Raw genomic sequence first — 21,297 nt, 5'->3', positions numbered from 1 at the left:
CCATGAGAGTCACACTTGTCTTATGTAAGTTAGGGAGCAGACAGCAAAAAACAAAAGTGAGAGGAGTAAGATGTCTCCATGCCACTGAAACCTGTTTAATATGGGACTAAACCAGACATGTTAAGCAGGTTTCTCATAATTTAAGTATGAGCTTAACCAGGCTATTGTAAGGGTTAAGAGATAGTGCGTGCTTTATTGTATTGGTTTCTTTTTTCAATTATTTAACTGGGTGTTCCATGGAACTTCAAGAACTGCCTAAGAGTGAATAGACCCTCAATTATCTCAATTATGGGGGATGGGACACTCTTATCTGTTGTAGTCCCACTTCATGATTTAGGCTAATAAGTTTTACATAAAAATCTGGACTAGTACAGCTGTAAAATATGTTATTCTGGAATAGGGATGGGAATCGAGAACCGGTTCCAGTTGAGAACTGGTTCCAAATTGTCTGATCCATCGGAATCGTATGCCTCCGAGGTTATCAATTCCTTTTATCGATGCCGGCATGTTTTTCTGACAGTTGCGCATGCGCATTGCAAAAACTCATGCGTCATGACGTCAAACTCTGCATCTACGCTGCTGGAAACTTGCAACAAGAAGGAGTCATGGCGGAGAGGAAGAAACGGTCCAAAGCGTGGCTTCATTTCACGAAGAAAGATGACAACAGTGCTACTTGTAACGTCTGTAAAATGATCATTTCTGTGTTCACACATAGCGTTTTTTGATGCGGAAAAAACGCTGCCTGGAGCGCTTTTTGTGAGGAGAAATAAAAAGCGGATCACGGCAACGTCACCTGACGTTAGCTGAGCAGCTGCTAGCTCACTAACCAGCTGGTTCACTTCTAGCAGACAGAACAGTGTTGTGCAACAAGCAAAGGCTTACCAGATATTTCCAATACATGTCCAGTATAATCCATACTGCCTTTAAGATCGCTGTTGCGGTAACGGAAATTCACTTATTACAACGTCCAATTTCTCCACCGGCACTTTCACTTTCTCCATATTTGTTGTTGCTATGGGAAACGGCCAGCGTCTCTGTCATCGTGATTGGTCGGCTGGGAAAAAGCGGTTCACGTCACCCGGCGCTATTCTGAAAAGTTGAACATTTCTCAACTTTTGAAAGCGCTCCGCTCTGACGGAAAAAACGCCGCTGCAGCACTTTTTGGGAGCGGCTGCCTTTTGTGCGCCTTGCGGCTGCTTCCCATTGCTTTTAATGAGAAAAGGGTGCTGGTGGTTGGGGAAAAAACGCTATGTGTGAACGCAGCCTTAAGGGTGGAAACACCAGCAATATGTTGAAACATCTTAGGGTAACCATCTAAAGATCTTATTTGTTTTCCAAGTTGTATAATTTTAAGAAAAGGAGCATTGTAATTTATTTTAACATGTTCAAATGTTATTAGGCGGACATTCTACACTGTGTTCAGACTCGAGATAATAAAACAGCTGCGTTGACGCTGAAAACCTGTGTAGGCCTACTTTTTTTTTCACACAGAAAATTGATCGGGAATCGATAAGGGAATCGATAAAGAACCGGACCGATAAGCAGAATCGATAATGGCATTGGTATCAATAAAATCTTATCAATTCCCATCCCTATTCTGGAAACAGACTAATTCAGATGTTTCCAGATTGACATATTTCACAGTTTACATAATTGGGGTGGTGGACAGACAGTGCTCAGCTGCTCATCCCCTCGTTACTGGCTAAGGTTGTATAGGGAAGAGGGTTAGTGATGGAAAAGCAACATACCAAGGATGTATTGTGATATATTTGCCTCTGTTTCAGTGTTCTGGATCTGAATGCATTTGAGAGGCAGAACAAAGCAGAAGGACTGGGCATGGTGACAGAGGAGGGATCAGGTAGGCTTCACTAAGTTTAAAATATAATACACCTTACTTTTAACTCTGCTTTAACCTCAACCTGTCTTTTTCCTTGAGCTGGATTTCGAAGTAGTCGCTCCGGACCGCCGCACCCTTCCAGTCCCATTGTAAGTCAATGGGACTGTCACAATGTGATGAAAAAGATTCTGTACTGGCACTTTAATTGATGTAAAAATGGTGCGTTAACATTTAAAGTATTCCTCTATGAAACCAGTGGATGCTACTATATGAAACCACTGTTTGGAAGAAGAATGCTAACAATGCCAAAAAGCAGTTTCTAAGGTAACTGAAGGATACATTTAGAAGCTTTTTTCTGATAAGGTCAATAGATTCTGGTGAAGGAAAAAAAACAGATTATAATTCAAAATGTCAAGGTATCCTGTAAAATGATTTCAAGCACTTACTTTAGCGTACTCTAGAGTGGTCTATAACTGACCCAGTTCTGCTCTCGACAAACCTGTCAATGTATCACCAAAGAACTCCTAATAAATATTTGACCATAGAAATGATTGTGACATTACAGTTATGCTAGTAGAAATACTATATTTCCCTTGATGTCATATGTAAATCTTATGCAGTTATTCCTGATACTTGAAAGTTCTTGTTAGCCTTGTCAAATCATCATTCTTTATCTTGCTTTGTCCTATTTATTTTGTCATCACATTGGTCGAGCGTTTTGTTAAGTTTGAATCAAGTGGTAATGCAGTAGTACCTGTTTTTCTGTTGTCCACATGCATTATCATGTATAATTTCCTGATGTACACGTTTCTGTGCTTATGATTTGCCTATTACCCCTCTATATGTATACAAGTGTCACAAATGTTCACAATCATTCTTTAGCTTCAATACTGATACTTTTTAAAAATCAAATTAACTGCCTTTATGGGGATAATCTGTAACAGTGTAAGAAAAGTGTATTTTGTTTTTCTTGACATTTTCTGAAAGGGTACATTGACAAAAAAGGTTTTCCATACAAGTTCCATGCAAGTTCTTTATGTTATGTTATTTTTTTTATGAAGTGCAAATTGTTCTAAATACAAAACATGATTGGCCTATTGAGTTTTACTGTGTGTATTTTCCTGGCAATAATGATATTTCAATTTTATTTTTTCCCCCGTGCTATTTCTTCTATTAAGTAATGTATCAAAAATGCATACTTTTTTTTTTGAGTTTCTTCTGGGTTAAAATTTCACAGTCTTATTGAATAAGAATTACATGGTATAAAAAAATTGTGTCAAACCTTGTTTGATTGTACATTTCCATTTCATTTCTGTGATGACCAATCAACTTTTTTGTCATAATACCCTTTTATAAACTTTGTTCAGTGTGCAGGGTCTGCTATTAAACTGCAAACAACTCAATTTTGAATTTTTAAAAACTCCTTTTCCTCTATGTAATCTATTTGATCTCTGGCTTTTTCTTTCTTTCTATCTTTCTTTCTTTCCCCCTTTCTTTTTTCTGTTCCTTTTCTCTTTTTTGTTTACTGTACTGTCTGCCCCTCCTCAGTCATCACTCATGAGCGTGGTAATTATGCCTTCTGCCATTTTCTTGTCTGTTAGTTGGTCGTTCTCTCCTTCTTGCTTTGGTTGGTTGGTTAGTTCTTGTGTCAGTTCTGTCCAGGTCCTGAGTCTAAACCTTTGAACCTTGGCCTTTACTTACTATGTATTTGTAGCTGCTTTGCTGCCTTACCTTACATTCCCTCACTGTTGTATTCTTTTTGCTGTAGCACAATGCTAACTTGTTCTCTAGTTGGTTTTGTGGTTTGTCCTTTTTATACCGTGTAGCTAATGTAGAATCCGAGCCCTCCTTTCAATTTTGTGTTAAAACGTGTCATGTACACAATCAACAATCTAATTAATGTTTATAATCAATACCTGGAGCATATTGGTTTCAAAAATACCAAGGCTGAAAGACTTATAGACTGAAAAGATCAACATAGCTCATAAGTAGTAGAACTGTAGCTGTAGTCCCACAACGTTGCCATCTAACACAAAAGTAATTTTGCCTCCCTCTCAGGATTTGTACAGTATCTGGCACATTCTAGATGTATCTAGTATTTGTACTATTTAGCTGGTCTGAAGTGGTGGTCTCTTACCTTCACACATCCCTCCCCCTGGCCCTGGTCATCTAGTAACTTATAGTGGGCTGGTTGTGCTGTCTCAGTGATGGAGATGGTTATTGTGTTGGTGGTTGTCTGTTGTGTAGTGTACAATCCCCTCTCTATGTGTTCTCGGCCTCTCTTTCTATCTCTCTTTTTCTGACACACTCTCTTAGGGCTGCAACAAATATTCCAAAAATTTGAAAAAATAAATTTTAATCGAAGAATGATTCCCATTTTCAAATTATCTTTATTTTCTGATCGGCCACGGTCATGCCTATAGGCAATGCACAGTTAACCATTAATGAATCATATCCCATTGTGTTTCTGACTTAAATTTTACAGAAATAATTGGGTACAACATACAAGCTTCTACCATTACCTGTCTGTTTAGCAAGCTCTTAAATCCGAAATTCGGAACAAACTTATTAAATAGGCGCTGAACAGTTAAACAGAATGAATATTAATTTCCGTTGCTCGGCATTGATTTGATCCGGATGGTAGTGGATGCACAGAATTGTGGCATATCCTACCCGAAGAAGGCCTTCAAAACCAGCTGAACGAAGGCACATCAGCAGGCAGCGTTTAATGAAAACATTTGATCGGGACCTTTCCGTTTGAGACGTAGCCTGAGTCTCTCCTTCTTCTTCCTCTTCTTCTTCTCCTTCTTTGGTGACAACAATCAATTCCAAAGATTCAACTGATGGAAGTAAGTCACAGAGACGCAAGAAGTGTGTCAAAAATAAGAACAAATGCAATCCGATCCACACATGTAATTAGATTCACAAGTGCAGATTAAAAAATGTAAACATTTGTTTAGTGCTCTGGAAATCTGTTGGTGCTAAAAATATGAATATATATGTTTTGTGACTTTTGTGACTGATTTATTTATAAGATGGTTGGTTTACAGAATACAATTAACAAATCATTTATTGGTGGATGGTGAAATATATTTGTCCCTGTTTTGTTGCATTCAACAATCTTAATATATTTGTGGATTGTAGTATGCATTTGTGTCTTTACATTTACGTCTTATTACATATAATCATTATTGATACTAATTTCCTCCCATACAAAGACAACTGGCATTTGCACAACTCAACTCAAGTGCAGATCACATCAGTATACTGACATTCCTTCAATGTAATGCGATGCTCCTGTAATGGTTAGAAAAGAACATTCCTAAAATACAATGGCACATTAGTGTAGTGGAATTACCAAACAGAGTTAAATTCATTCAAGATATATGTCTTACTTTTTTTTTTGCCTTTATTTGATACACGAGTAGAAAGCTTGACATGTTTACTTTTTAATGTATTTATTTGTTTTACATTTTAAAAAGCTTAATACTGTAGTTGACAGATTTCTTTGGTGGAATTTTTGTGCATTGATCCAAACAAAGGTGACATTTTGATTTTCTAATAAATTTATCTACACTAAAATGTTGAAAAAAGTGTATGCTTGATCATAGATTTCTCAAATATTCAATGTAAGATTCAATAGATTCGAAAATAAAAATAACCAATAGTTGCAGCCCTACTTGACACTCATCTCTCATCTTTTCTTGCTTGGTCTTTCTCTCCTTCACATTCCCCCCTCTGTAAGTGATGCATTTTGGACTTTGAAGTGGCTTTTTTGTCTGTGCTGCTCTGTAAGTGGAGGAGGGTGAACTCAGATCTCTTCCTCCCTCTTTCCTTTCTTCTTCCTCCTCCCGTTGACTGGCCGAACTGTGGACTCTGTGTTTTGTAGTCGGTGTCTTGTCCTTCTGATCATCCATGACTGTTCTGCTTCCTTTTCATGTGAAAAAAGCTCTTGATTTGATCAATTCTCCCCTTTTCGATGCCTTTGTGTTGTGACTTTTTATTTTCAATTCAGTATTGTATTTTTCATTCATGATTTGGTTGTAGTTTCTCATGCATTATATGTAGTAGTGAAAAGTAACAGTTTTTTGATAGACCAGAGGAGGTTTTATGTGCTATTGCTGAGATATTGAAAATATAACGTTAAAATGGTCTCAATATTTTGTGTCAATTGTGAAGATATTGATTCTTTTCTTCTGGGTTATCACCATGTTGGGAATAAGCTTGAAAGTGCTTTTAAACTATTATTAAATAGTACGTTCAGCATCTACTCTCACAATCATTCCAAAACACTACATATCTGTTTTGGATAGAAATGCTGCCTGAAAGTTCATAACTCATTATTTCAAAAATGAAAGCTACTATTGTGGCATCAAAGGTTGTAGTCAGATAATACCTCCAAAAATATTCGATGCTGAGTTTCATTTCATGCAAACAAAGCAACAGTCATTTTGTCAGAACAAGTGTTAAATTTATATAATGTTTGATGTCTTATTTTGGAATGAAGCTCTTCGAATTTACAGTCAGTGGGCTGTGCTTATATCATGTGAGTTGTGCAAGTTGCATACTTATAACATTTTCTGTGTAAAAAAAACCCGGCACTTTCAGTCTTGTTTTAGACCTGCAGATTTCTCTCTCCAACAGCCCAGTCCAGTTTACTGTCCTATTTTATGGTTGCATTATTGTAGTAAGTTATTGTTTAGTTTCTCTGACCCTCTTATTCCATGCTGTCCTGTGTTTGTTAACCATCACGGTTAAAAGCAGCATTTTAGCACAGTCAAAGCAGCTCTCCTGAACCTAACCAAACATTTTTTGCTCAATGCAGAAACCAAAATAGATAGAAGCAGCCGACAAATGTTCTTTAAAAACAGTACATAACATGTTTGAAAAAAAGTCTGAAAAGAGCCTAAGTGAAGTCCTGACTGTAAAATGCTGCAGTTTAAAGACCGACTCACTTCAGTCCACAACCATGTCTCTCATCCATGTGCAGTAGCTGCCCACTGGTCATCCAAGTGTGTGTGTGTGTGTGTGTGTGTGTGTGTGTGTGTGTGTGTGTGTGGATGCGTGCGTATTTGTGTGTGCGTGTGATAAGAATAGTGTATTAGGACCACACACCTTTCATAGACTGAAAGAAAACAATGGGGATTGACTCACATTAGTGCTGTCTATTTTTAATACTTCTTCACTCTCTTCATCTTTCTCTGTCTATCCTTTTTCTGTTTTTTCTGTTGTTTGTGCATTTTTCTTTTCTATGTATTTTTGTCTGTTTGTATGTGTCTTTTTGTTTCTTTGGATGTTTGTGCGCATTCATGTGTGTTTGCACATGCCTGTGTGTATGTATGTGCGTGTTTGTGCATACGTGTGTGCCTGTGCAATGTATGTGTGTCTGTTTGCATGCGTATGTGTGTGTGTGTGTGTGTGTGTCTTCCCTCTGGCCAGGTGAGAAGGTGATGCAGGATGATGAGTTCACCTGTGACCTCTTCCGCTTCCTGCAGCTCCTCTGTGAAGGACATAACTCAGGTGCGTGGGCACATTCTCAATTACTTATAGATACAATCTGGAATTAGCTTGAGCATCGAAATTTGGAGTAAAGAGGGCTTTGTAACACACCCGCTGGCAGCCATATTGGAGGTCCTCAGGCAGGGGCGGACTGGCCATCTGGAGTAGCAGGAGCTTTCCTGGTAGGCCAGTAGACCTCTGGGCCAGAGGTGAGTCCAGCAATACCCATACAAATTAAGAAGTCCCATCCTATTCAGTAGTCCTGATGTAGACTGACCGGCTGGGTCCATAGAGGTGTGTGGGTGGGATGATCATAAGTTCATCACGTCATGAGTCCATCTTTCTCCCTATGGCAACTTTACTTAGGTACATTCTACCTTTCATACGCTGAGTTGACATTGTGACATTGTAAACATTGTGAACGTTATGCTGGCTTCAAGGTGCTGTCAGAAATATCAGAATTATGTGTTGAGCTCGCATGGACGATATAAAGAAGGGGCTAAATATGAGGTAAAAGCCTGGATTTTCTATGAATCCCAAGTTGCTGAGATGTGATGTTTATGGGCAGAGAGCATGGAAACCTTGTCAACATGGTAAAAGTGATGTTATTTATTATATTTGGAATTTGTCTGATGTTATTATTTACTCACCCTCATGTCAGTCAAAACATTGGTGAAGTTTGTATGTCCACACAGCACACGGCGAGTTAGCTAGCGAAGGTCCATGTTAGCCTTCTCAAAAACAACTTAAGTGACCAGGGATTGGTTCTTTACAAAAGGGGCAAAAAAAGGACCATAAAATTACTCCAAAAAGCTTGTGCAGCATAATCCAAGTGTTCTGAAGCCAAATGTTTCCACTGTAAGTCCAGAAGAGCTATATTTATACCAGTATTTGGCACAAGTGTTTATGGCCCTCTGGCCTTAGCGTATATGCTTTCAAATGGTGTTAGTGAAGACTTGTGCTAAATACTAAATATAGGTCTTTAGGGCTCACAGTACCATTGTTACTTGAACAATTGGAATATACTGCACAAGCTCTTTGGAGCATTTTTGGCTGAACTATTCCTTTAAGTGATTCCTTAATTTAATAAATCTTTATCCATTATGCATCATCAGAAGACTGAACTAGATATATCTTTATTCAACAAAATATGAGACTGAACTAAATAAATCAATGCAATCAAGCAAATTCAACTACTTATGGAAAGTGGGTGAAATCAGTTTGAATTTGTAACTAACTCAATCTCAAACTTGTTTGTGCTCAAATCGAGCGCAAACATTAAAAAACATACACACATTTAATTCAATTGTGGGCACGTGTTAATGTCTTCTCACATATGAGTTCACACAAAATAATGAAAGTGAGGGTATGAATTTTTCAAAACAAGGACACACGGTCTATCTTGTTTGCAAGATAGACGCAATACCATCTCATGCTCTCGATGTAGTAAATTGTGGGTTGAAAATAGTATTTTTTTGTCCCAGCCATTGCCGGGCTCTGTAAAATACAGCATTAAAACATTATAAATGTAAACAAAAAAACCAAACTGTAATAATGTTTCAAAGTGTTTAACCACATTTAGCTGAAATGTGATATTTCTACTTTATTCAATTGAACACATTTTGCAAGCGGCAAAACATGGCACAGAGTTTCCTTCCTTAATAATAATAATAATAATAATAATAATAATAATAATGATGATAATGATGTTTCAAGCTGTATGTCTGTAGTTTCTTTCCCCATAATAAACTTGTCTCTTTCCTTTCTTCCTTTCCAAAATAAAAATGCATTTTACATATTAAACTCATCTGTCACATAGTCCAAATAGTCCAGTTGTACCAAAGTTCAGAAGACAAATATCGATGTTCTGCAAATTTTAAACTGTCCCAATTATTAGGCTTTTATGTGGAATTCATTCTGTGATCCAGTGTAACAAATCATAACCATGTTTAGCAGAAATGTTATATTGCAACTACTTTATTCAATTTAACAGATTTTGCAAGCACCAAAACATGGCAGTTTCCTTCCTTTTTACATTGACTTTTGCTCTTATGTGGCTGCTGTGAAGAGATTTCAGATGTGTCCTATCTTTCCACAGACTTCCAGAACTACTTGAGGACTCAGACAGGGAACAACACAACCGTCAACATCATCATCTCTACTGTCGACTACCTCCTCAGAGTCCAGGTTACCTCCTCCTACTAATTTCTGGTGGTTCATTAATACTGGGTTTTGCTGAGTTGAATGTGTTGAACTCTAAATAAAGTGAGTCATGGCTTCATATAACCTTGTCTGGAAATCACAACACTCCAATTCTGGCATCTCCCACCGGTTACAACGGTTTAGAATTGAATTTAAGATTTTGCTGATCACTTTCAAAGCACATTTTGATCTGAACCCAAGGTATATGGCTTAACCCTTTATGAGACAAAGTCTAGTCTTAAGACTAAAGATGACTGGGCTTTTGGCTCTGGATCAAATTCCCTTAGCAGCTTAGTTTACTTTCATGTTTACTATTCTATTGGTTTTACCCTCTATTATTACCTTTTTATCTTGTCTTCTTGTTTTTGCTTGTTTCAATTTAGCTTTATAAAGTCTGTTTTTTTTTTTTTTTTTTAAAGTGGTATACTACAACTACTACTACTGCTGCTACTGATAGTATTATTAACTAGAAAGGTGCATTTTCTGGAGAAAATGCGTGTGATTGCTGAGAGTGCAAACTGTGGCACTGGTGCAGTTTAGTGTGGGTACAGCTCACCCTTTCTGTTGGCTGTCTGTGACTGGTCTATCACTCTCCTCTTTCCCTCTTTCTTATCCTATGGCTGTATCTATGTCACATATTTCTGTCTGTGTGTGTGTGTGCGTGGGGGTGGATGTGTACGTACCAGCAGCTGTATGTGTGTGTGTGCATGCGCGCGTGTTTTTGAACATGACTGTCTGTTCAAACTGAAACGGCTGAAGCAAAGTATAATATGTGTATGTAATGTTAAAACTGTGAGAAATGTGGCAGTTTAAAACACTTCTGTGAATGAGCTGTAATGAGTGTCAAAGTGATAAATAATAATGTTAGAAATGTACTAAAATTTCATAATAGTAACAAGTACAAAAGTAAGAAAATATGTAGGAAGGCTTATGTGTAAAAGGTGGAAGGAGATAGTAGGAAGACTATTTTGTAAAATCTGAAAAGTACAAGGAGTACGAATAGCAGGTATGAAAAGTATGAAGAGTAGGTATAAATTCAGTAGAAAAAAACAGAAAATATGAAAGTGACAAGTAATGATGTTAGAAATGTACTAAAATGTAACAGTACTAAGAAGTAAAAAGGTATAAAAATGTGCAGTTGGTAGGAAGAGTAGGAAGGCTTATGTGAAAAGCTGGAAGGTACTAGTAGTATGAAGAGTAGGAAGGCAGTGACAAGTAATAATTTTAGAAATGTACTAAAATGTAATAATACTAAGAAGTAAAAAGGTATAAAAATATGCAGTTGATAGGAAGAGTAGGAAGGCTTATGTGAAAAGCTGGAAGGTACTAGTAGTATGAACAGTAGGAAAAGTAGGAAGGCTTATATATAAAAGCTGAAAGGTACAAGAAGTATGAATAGTATGAAGAGTAGGTATATATTCAGTAGAAAAAAACAGAAAGTAAGAAAGTGACAAGTAATAATGTTCGAAATGTACTAAAATGTAATAATACTAAGAAGTAAAAAAGGTATGAAAATATGTAAAAGACATGTTGAAATGGAAAAGAGTGAAATAAGCAGAAGAGCTGCATGTGTAAGAGAGCAGCAGAAACTACTGTGAAAAAGAGTGGAACACTAGTGTCAAACAAAAGTTAATATCTCAAAAACTATACATCGCATCGCTTATATATTGACATTGTGAGTGAGAGCAGAAGTAGCTGAAGGGTTTGATGTATAATATGTGTATGTAGTATTAAAGTTGTATGAACTGTCACAGTTTAAATATGTGTGAATTTAGTAAAAAGTACAGCCTGTAAAGTCTGCTAGAGTGAATTATGACATCACGCACTCTAGCGTAGCTCCATAGGCTGCCATTATAAAGGTTAAAAAAAGTATAAAACGTAAACTGCGATTACTCAAAAAGTACAAAAGTTGTCAAAAAGCTGAATTAAAGTGATAAAGTACTAAAAGTGGTGACCCGTTTAAAGTTGGAATGAAGTTTCTAGCTTAAAGTATGAAAGAGTAGTTAAAGTTCAAAGAGGGCATGGTTTGAACATTCCGCCCATAGACTCCCATTATAAAAAAAAGTAGAAAAAAGTAGAATATCTTAAAAAGTAAAAGTCAAATTGCTTAGAAAAGTAAACGCAATCGATTCCCAATGAAGCTGAACATTGCAGAAGTAGTTAAGTGCCAAAAAACGTACGGAATAATAATAATAATAATAAAGAGCGAGAATATTATACCTGTGATTGCTGAGTCAGCAATCACACAATAATAATAAAGAGCGAGAATATTATACCTGTGATTGCTGGGGCAGCAATCACACAATAATAAAGAGCGAGAATATTATACCTGTGATTGCTGAGTCAGCAATCACACAATAATAAAGAGCGAGAATATTATACCTGTGATTGCTGGGGCAGCAATCACACAATAAGTATGTGAGATAATAAGAGTGTGCTCTGCCTACGGCAAGCACACTAATAATAATAAGTATGTGAGATAATAAGAGTGTGCTTTGCCTATGGCAAGCACACTAATAATTATAGTTGCATGGCAGCAATGGAACGGGTTCCAACGGGTGGAAAAATAATTCAGGCAGAATTTATGGGTCCTAGAGGCAAAATTGTTCAGCATGATCAGATACATATGTGTAACAAGTTTCACATGTCTACGACTAACTGAACGGCGTGGCTGAACCTTAGAATTTGGGACCTTATTATAGCAGCCCCTGTGGTCCAATCGGTGCCATTTTTTGTATTCCAGTAATGGTTGACCGGGACTATATACCAAAATGGGCAAAAAGTTATCAATGCATGATGAGTTATTGGACAAAATACAATAGGGTTCCCTGCTTCACAGTGGAACCTAGGGTTCCAGCACTGCTTGCTTACGGCCCTGCTCCACTACAGCCATCGGGCATCCGGCATTGCCATCAGCCGTCAGCCATCAAAGGAATGATTCCTTAACCAGCACTGAAAGATGCTCCACTGCTCGCGTTGCATCCGTATTGCGTTGTGTCCAATGGCTGTGTCCAAGCAAAAAGCAGTGCGACGCGACGCTGGTAGTGGAGCTCTAACGTTAGACCCCTAATAATAATAATAATAATAACAATAATAATAATCAGCGCAAAAACAATAGGGTTCCAGCACTGCATATTTGGACCCCTAATAATAGGACTTCCAGCAATAACAATAGAGTTTCACTATTACGTAATGAACCCCTAATAATAATCAGCGATAATTCCAGCGATAACAATACGTACGTTCTCTACTATGTAGAGAACCCATAATAATGTTTAAAACTGCATGTCTGCAGTTTCTTTCCCCCTAATAATCTTTCTCTCTTTCCTCTCATCCTCCAACTCCCCTTCATTTCCTCCCTCCCTCCATCCCTTCCTCCCTCTGCCCACTCCTTCCCTCCCTCCTCCAGGAGTCTATCAGTGATTTCTACTGGTATTACTCTGGGAAGGATGTGATTGATGAGCAGGGCCAGAGGAACTTCTCTAAAGCAATAAATGTGGCCAAGCAGGTCTTCAATACGCTCACTGAGTACATCCAGGTACTGTAAGGCACTGCAGTCTAGTCACTGTAGAAGTCCCACTGTTTTATTGAATCACTTGCAACTCCTTAGTTCTTAAAAAGTTCTGAAAAAATCTTTATTAGAGGTTTTTTTTTTTTACAATGCAATGAGAGGTTTACTTTTTAATTGTTTTCTTGAAACAAAAATATGAAATTAGGTAGAGGTGTTGATAGATTCTTTACTTTTGGTGATATTTAGTTAGGAAAGTAAGACAGACAAAATAAGCAAATGCCATGAATTGTGTAGTTTTACCAAAAGACGTGAATGGGACCTGCAGTGGTGTTGGTTTTATTTTCTTATGTTGTATTACATTACTTTATTAATTTCCACTCTTAAATTAACACAACAAAAAAATTCTGGTGTCCTTTTTCTTATACTGCCCATTTATAGTGTGTGTGTGTGGGGGTGGTGGTGAATCCTATTCTCTAATCCTGCTCCTAGTAGAAAACTGAAAAGTACCTTATTTATGTCCCTTGTATTATTATCTACACGCAATATTCCTCTCAATTCCCATCCTCGTCCAACCTCTCTAATCTTAGCACAAAATCTTTACCTTCATAAATTCTATTCATTACAGTGAAAAAGTACATGCTCTACTCCTATTCCATTACACCACCTGCATCTATTTGTTGCTGCTTTACCAATTAAACACAAAGTAGAATTGAGACCTGTATGTCCAAGCCTTAGCCAAGAAAAAAATCACCTCTTTCCTGCACTTTCCTTTATGGTGTTTAACTGCAGCAGAATATTATATTAAAATAACGCCTACCCTTATTGTCATTGTTTTTGCCAGCTTTCTTTTTCATTTTGGTTGTTAAATTGGATTTAAATCCAATTCCAGTTCAGGGACCTAGAGTTATCTTCACAATATTGCTTTTTTAATTCATCTCTGAGTAAAATTAACGTTTATGTGATTGTTGCTGATGATATTGTAGGGCCCATGCACCGGCAACCAGCAGAGTTTGGCCCACAGTCGTCTATGGGACGCCGTGGTTGGTTTTCTGCATGTCTTTGCTCATATGCAGATGAAATTGTCTCAGGTGAGTTAAAGGCACTACGTGTTGCATTTTAATCTCAATAAATCATTATTGCATTAAGACATTAGTATAATTAACGTTAGCAAACAAGACCATTGCCAAAAAGACTGGTAGCCTCTATCTATCTATCTACACTGCATTTTACATTGTGTGCCACCAGCTCGGATTTGGTGGGAAATCTGCTAGATTGCTTTATGACACAAAGGGAGTTTTTTCAGAACCACTAGCACTAACAATACAAGTGGTGTAAATATATATATATAACAAATATATATAAATATTTTATCTAAAAGTATGACATGGCCATCATTGGAGAATCATACAAAATCCTTTATGAACTCAAAATGTAAAAGTTCACTCAAAATTTTTTGTTGTTATGGGGAACCCCGGTGGCTCAACCGGTAGAGTGCATACCATTAAGGCTAAATCCAAATCACATCTTTAAAAAAATTCTCTTTGAAAAAATTATCTTAAAAAAAAATCTTTTGGTTATTAATTTCTGAAGAATTTATGCAAAAAAACACATTTCTTATGTAAATCCTCTCTTAGATATTCATTATTTCTGGAATGGTAAATCTGAGTATAGCTGTATATCTGTGTATGTTTGTATCCATTCAGGACTCCAGTCAGATCGAGTTACTGAAGGAACTGATGGATCTGCAGAAAGACATGGTGGTCATGCTGCTATCTATGCTGGAGGGTAGGTCTGCTATCATAGTAGAGTTGTATTACAGGGATAGAGGGTAACTGAAAGAGTTGCTAGACATACATAAAGGTTGCCTTTCTCCTGTCAGACCTGAAAATGGTTAAAAAAAGAAAATGTATTTGGAATTACTTTTTGCAATTTGTTTTAACCTACTTTATCCTACTAAGTTTAGAGAAGCACAAGAAAGTACATTTGGTATTCTTCCATGAAATGTACCAAATTCTGTGACTTACAACTTACCTGACAGAATCCAGCTGCCTTGATATCATCCCAGCTAGGCTCCTGAAGGAGGCCTTGGAGCAATTGGCCCCAGCATGCTTGGCTATCATAAATAGCTCCCTGGCTACAGGTTCCGTCCCATCCTGTTCAAACATGCCACAGTTTAGCCGCTTCTTAAAAAGCCTGGTCTCGACCCCACTATTCCAAATAATTTTAGGCCCATTTCAAAACTCCCATTCCTATCTAAGGTACTATGGAAGGTCTTTATCAGTTACTGACCTTTTTAAACAAAAACAATATATTTGAGAAATTTCAATCTGGTTTTTGTGCACACCATAGCACAGAATCAGCCCTATGCAGGTGATTGTTCTATCCTGATCCTCTTAGATCTCAGTGCAGCCTTCAATATAGTTGATTACACAATCCTTATTGACTGTTTGAGACAGTGGGTAGGCATTTCTGGGTCCAGCTCTCCGTGGGCTCCACTCCTATATTTCTAATAGGAGCTTCATTGTCTCTGTATAGGTAACTCATCTTCACTGCCTGTATTTCTTGTGGGGTCCCCCATGGTTCAATTTTAGGTCCCCTTTTGTTCTCTGTATACATGCTTCCACTAGGTAAAAATTATTCAGAAGTACAACATATCCTTTCATTGTTATGCTGACGATTCAAAACTCTATCTCCCACTCAATCCTGTTAACCAGGCTACTTGTACTGATTGAATGCCTTGGACTTTTCAATGCAATATGGTTTTAATAGGATAAAAAAGGATAAAAACTTGGTAAGAGCATCATGAGTTTGATTTTTATAATCAGTTTCAACTTCAATATATTCAATAATTCCATACAAATTCTGATAACAAAATGTAAATTCTATTGTCTGGTGGAACAAATCTCATCACTTTCAATCTAAGTCATTTACACAAACACAAGATAATTTGTCAAGACTTTAGAAACCTTTTCAAGTCTCAAGTCTTCTGTTCATGCATCAAGTCAAGTCTCAAGCAATTAAAACTGTGACTCGAGTCTGACTCGAGCCCAAGTCATGCGACTCGAGTCCCCACCACTGTCCATTACATCAACAAATATGCTGCAGAACACAAACTCAAATCTCTTTTATCAAAAGTTTAAATATGTTGTCCTGTTTCTGTAGGGAACGTGGTGAATGGGACCATTGGGAAGCAGATGGTGGACATGCTAGTGGAGTCCTCCAACAATGTGGAGATGATCCTGAAGTTCTTTGATATGTTCCTCAAACTCAAAGACCTCACCTCCTCTGACGCCTTCAAGGAGTACGACCCTGATGCAAAAGGCAAGGCTGTGAAAATATCCCCTTCATTTATCATAAAGCTTATTGAGAAAGCATCATGAATTACATCAGCTGAATGAAATATGCTATGCAAATAAAATACATAGGTAGATCGATAGATAGATAGATAGATAGATAGATAGATAGATACATACATACATACATACAGGCATATATACATACATACATACGGTAAGCAGATAGATATATATATATAGAGACAGAGAGAGAGCTGATAGAATAATTGGTTGATTCATCAATTAACTGACAGGTGTCATCTCCAAGAGGGACTTCCATAAGGCCATGGAGAGTCATAAGCACTACACCCAGTCTGAGACAGAATTCCTGCTCTCCTGTGCTGAGACCGATGAGAATGAACTCATGGACTATGAAGAGTTTGTGGAGCGCTTTCATGAGCCAGCCAAGGTATGTCTTGGTATCCACAGGTCATTAAAAAGTCTGAATATGTCTTAAGTTATCTAAATGTAAGGCTTTTAAAAGTATTAAAATATCTTAAATACCATTAGTAGAGGTCTTGTTTCACTATGCAATGTTTATTTTTTAAATAAGTTGCATTTGGATGCAAAAATGGAATTCCATAGTGGTATAGACAGATTCTGTATATTTAATGATATTTAGTTGAGGCAGAGTTGGAAACTAAGGCAAATGAAATAAGGTAAATGTCATGAATTGTATGGTTTCACCAAAAGATGTGAATGGAACTGGCAGTGGTGCTGGTTGGTCTTCCAGTTGGACCTACATACACATCCACTAGGGGTATGCCCAAATATCATTTTATCAATTTCACGACGAAGATTACGAAATGACTCATGACCCTGTATTGTGTATCACACAATTTTTACCACGTGACTAAAATTTAAAAAAAATATATGATTTGGATCATATGAACAATGCTGAATTGATTTAAGTAGCCTACTTTTCATTGCTCATTTTACTATCTTTTACTTTAAGCTATCTGCTTCAAAAATAGCAAGTGACATATCTTGTGCATGACAACTGAGAACTGGGAAACTTCCTACCAAATAGGAAAAATCCATTTGAACGGGTCTCCAACTCAACTATGGGAAATTCCAAGTGGGAAGTTTCCCAATTCCCTGTTGTCTTGAACCTGCCATCATCAACATCATCATTCGGAAGAGTTACTAAGTCGTTAAAATCATTCAAAAATTATCTTTGCTCCACCCGTTCACAACTAGCTAGAAGGATAACGTATTAATGGACTTTCAATGGAGTTTTAATGGACTACACAGACCACCAGCACTTAGTGGACACCCACATAATTAATAGCAAAATTTTCCTCGTTTTAGAACTTTCCTTAGCAATGTTTGAGTAGACTGTTTTTGCCAGATTTTGTTTTTTTTATTGTCTTAAAAAGTTTTAAATTTGGCTTTCTGCACACCAGCAGATACCCTGATTTGTACACAGGCCCAAGTGAGAATGAATGGATGGGCTAGATATAGCCTAGAGAAGTAGGACTCAAAGCTGTAGCTCACAGGTTAAAATCCCTGCACTGGCTGGGAAAATCTTGTTAAATCTAAACAAAGCGCAGACTGTCTATGGACCCAGCTGCTATTAGGAAATGTGCTGCTAATACGTACATTGTACATTGTATACATACTTGCTAGGCTGAGGTGCATCGTTTCTTTTACTCTCCACTGTATACTGTCAGAAAAACTGGAAATATAATAAAGCTAAAGTGAAATATTTTACAAATCTTTAGAACATCTATACCTTTACCTCTACAGGAGTTCATGAATGGTCAACTGTCAAAATCAGCTGCTTTGAGGAACCATAGTTAGCTCCAGACCCAAATAATATGATTTCATTCTGTGTTCTGGATCTAACTTTTTGAGAAGTAATTTTGGTAGCCCTACGTCCATGGTCTTGGCACTCTCAACCATGTTCAGTGATTTCAGTAGCAGGAGGAAGATGGAGGTTGACCACTGCTGAACTTCTATCAAGGGGATGCATGCTGAAAAGTGAAAATGTTTTAACCAAGTACAATATCACTTTAAACTCAATTGTGATTTGAAAGGACATTGGCTTCAATGTTGCGGTTCTGCTGACCAACCTGTCGGAGCACATGCCCCATGATACCCGGCTGCAGACCTTCCTGGAGCTAGCAGAGAGCGTCCTCAACTACTTCCAACCCTACCTAGGCAGGATTGAGATCATGGGCAGTGCAAAGCGCATTGAGAGGGTCTACTTCGAGATCAGCGAGTCCAGTCGAACACAATGGGAGAAACCTCAGGTAAGGATGGATACAGTAGATGAATCAATGAATGAAGACAGCATCATATGGTTATTACAGTGAATTCATTAATTAATACACAAATACATTACATTTATTTTTCACCTTAAAGGAAAAATCCACCCTAAAACACTTTTTGACTCTGTGGCTATTAGTGATGTACCTTGCATTAGTGGGCCCAGTTTGTTGTTTGGTGGTATATTTTTCTTATTCCTGGGGATAACTGGCCAAACGTCAAGTCAACATATTTCCAGCAAAGCTACAATAGACTTTGATAGTAGAAACATTTTTAGCTATCTAAAACATCATGCCTCAGAATCGGGGCTTTTGTCAGAAGTCAACATACCAAACCAATGGAGCGATAGCCCACACAAAACAGCAATGTATAAACAATGATATAACAATCACTATGTTGGTCATCTACTACATAGAATTATAATACGCTAAAACAAATACTGGAAAGCGTAAATAGAACAACAACACAAAACAACAATGTATAACAATGATATAATAATCACTACGTTGGTCATCTACTACATAGAATTATAATACGCTAGCAAGTTTAGATAACTTACCCCAATTGCACCTCCTCCCAATTTTTGATGAAGGGTTGGAGCCAAGATAACATCACATAAAATGCTGGGACCTTCTTCTCCCCTGCACTCCTACTGCTTTTAGCCATCCTTGTTCCACCTTCTAGTGCACTTCCCCACATCACTTTCCGGCACTTCTGCAATTTCTCTCCAAGAATTCGCAGAGATATTGCTCTTTTTGTAGTCTTTATAGCTGGGGTCGTACAAGTGTCTATTTTCTGACTTGCTCAGCCAGGCTTTCCTCAATGCTTGTTTTGTTAACACTCGAATGGATGTTAGATACGTGGCTGGAAATCCAGCCTCACTGCTGTCCTGTCCAATCGTCGCTTAAGGTCAATTTATGGTCTTTGTGGTGTGCACGGTGTTTGCAGTGCGGTGAATGCGGAGCTCGGCAGGGGGAGGAGCTCCGCGCTCCTCTCAAAAAATGAAACTCTGCGGAGGCCTCCACAAATGCCGCAGTCAGTTCTGAGGCTATGATTGGTTAATGGTTGCTATGTTGGTTGGTTACTAGGGAAGTAGTGCAGTCAGGAGCCAGAGGAGATTCTGCGCTCTCTGTGAATACCGCATAGAAACCATACATTTGTCACCTTTAGTGACATTTTTTGGGATGTGCATGGCACATCTGTGAACCTACAGACAGCCTCTGGCTCTGATCATACCGTTTCCACAGAAGTATAAACAGGCCTTAAATCCTCACTGCTTCTCCAGGTGAAGGAATCCAAACGGCAGTTCATCTTTGACGTGGTAAACGAGGGAGGGGAGAAGGAGAAGATGGAGCTGTTTGTCAACTTCTGTGAGGACACCATCTTCGAGATGCAGCTTGCAGCTCAGATGTCGGACGCTGGTGAGCGCTCAGCAGTGAAGGAGGAGAGTGAAAGGGAGAAACCGGAGGAGGAAAACCCTGAGATGGGCTTCTTCTCTGTTACCACAGTCCGGACGGCGCTGTTCGCTCTCAGATACAACGTTATGCTGTTGATGAAGGTAAGAACTAGGGGTATGCGCAGATACTATTTGTATTTGTACCTGTATTTGTTCAACCAATCAATGAACTCGGAAGTGTGAAAAGTCACTCAAATTATTTGGGGTTTTTTTTCGCCACTGCTATTGTTGAGATGTAAAGCACTAAACTCATGGTTTTACAATGACCTATCAATAATAATGAAACAAATAGAAACAGGAAAAAAAGTGCATGAACACTGTGGGACACTTAGCAGGAAATTATAAATTGAAAAAATGTCCTTATGAATCAAAATATATTTCCTCATTCTCATTCTGTACACACACACACACACACACACACACACACTCCTAACTGGGAGTCACTGAACAGTCTATTATAAACATCTAACTACCTTATGCTATGAACGGCACAACATGCCCTACCCTCCCTCCAACCCCTCACTGGGGACACTACAGATACTGTATGTATAGTGAATGTTGGAAAATTGAGACTTATATAAGGAACTGTTTCATTACTGTAAGATTTTAGATTTTGGTGAAACCTTCAGTGCCCCATGTATCTGCACTCCATACTTTCCAATCAGCCTGTGATATGATGGTCTATGCACAGTGGGTTTTTCTGATAGCCTAGTTGTTTTAATTGTGCTTGCAGCAAGCACAATTAAAACTTTTTTTAACATTTCCTTTCAGGGCTTTTCGTAGCAAAGTGGTCATTGCTGTGGTGTTTTTTTTTTTATTTTGTCTCCATTTTTGGTGCTAAGTGCTCATCGCTGTGTTGTTTTTGCACTACATTTCACTTGTCAATCAATCAGTGTGGCCAGCACTATGACATCTTTTCCTTGGACTTTCTGTTGATTTTCTGAGTTTCTGTAGGTGGCACTCTTTTCTTTGTAACTAGCCAGTTCGCCTTCTATTTATTCCAAACAAACCAGAAACGTAAAATGCATCACTTCCTCTTCTTGGGAAAGACCTACCTGACACTGGGTGCTTAGAACAGCAAATGCAAAAGCTGTAGGTTGAATCACTACTGTGTTATATCAATCTGCAATGGATAGTAGCAAGACGGACATTTATTTGTATGAAAATGGTGCAGATTATTACTTTA

General features: G+C 37.9%; 1 protein-coding gene across 1 annotated transcript in view; it reads left to right on the top strand.

The window, feature by feature from the left end:
* Window positions 1-21,297, top strand: part of ryr2a (ryanodine receptor 2a (cardiac)) — a 246,807-nt gene that overhangs the window by 177,624 nt on the left and 47,886 nt on the right. Inside the window, exons 92-102 of the mRNA XM_078290909.1 lie at window positions 1,785-1,858; window positions 3,386-3,403; window positions 7,277-7,357; window positions 9,435-9,523; window positions 12,948-13,076; window positions 14,033-14,137; window positions 14,753-14,834; window positions 16,212-16,370; window positions 16,639-16,793; window positions 18,424-18,639; window positions 19,941-20,213. Coding sequence (XP_078147035.1) covers window positions 1,785-1,858; window positions 3,386-3,403; window positions 7,277-7,357; window positions 9,435-9,523; window positions 12,948-13,076; window positions 14,033-14,137; window positions 14,753-14,834; window positions 16,212-16,370; window positions 16,639-16,793; window positions 18,424-18,639; window positions 19,941-20,213 — 1,381 coding nt within the window. The remainder of the gene's footprint in view (window positions 1-1,784; window positions 1,859-3,385; window positions 3,404-7,276; window positions 7,358-9,434; window positions 9,524-12,947; window positions 13,077-14,032; window positions 14,138-14,752; window positions 14,835-16,211; window positions 16,371-16,638; window positions 16,794-18,423; window positions 18,640-19,940; window positions 20,214-21,297) is intronic.

Source organism: Centroberyx gerrardi, chromosome 20 (assembly GCF_048128805.1).
Source record: "Centroberyx gerrardi isolate f3 chromosome 20, fCenGer3.hap1.cur.20231027, whole genome shotgun sequence".
Lineage (NCBI taxonomy): Eukaryota > Metazoa > Chordata > Actinopteri > Beryciformes > Berycidae > Centroberyx > Centroberyx gerrardi.
This window is presented reverse-complemented; position numbering and strand designations above follow the sequence as displayed.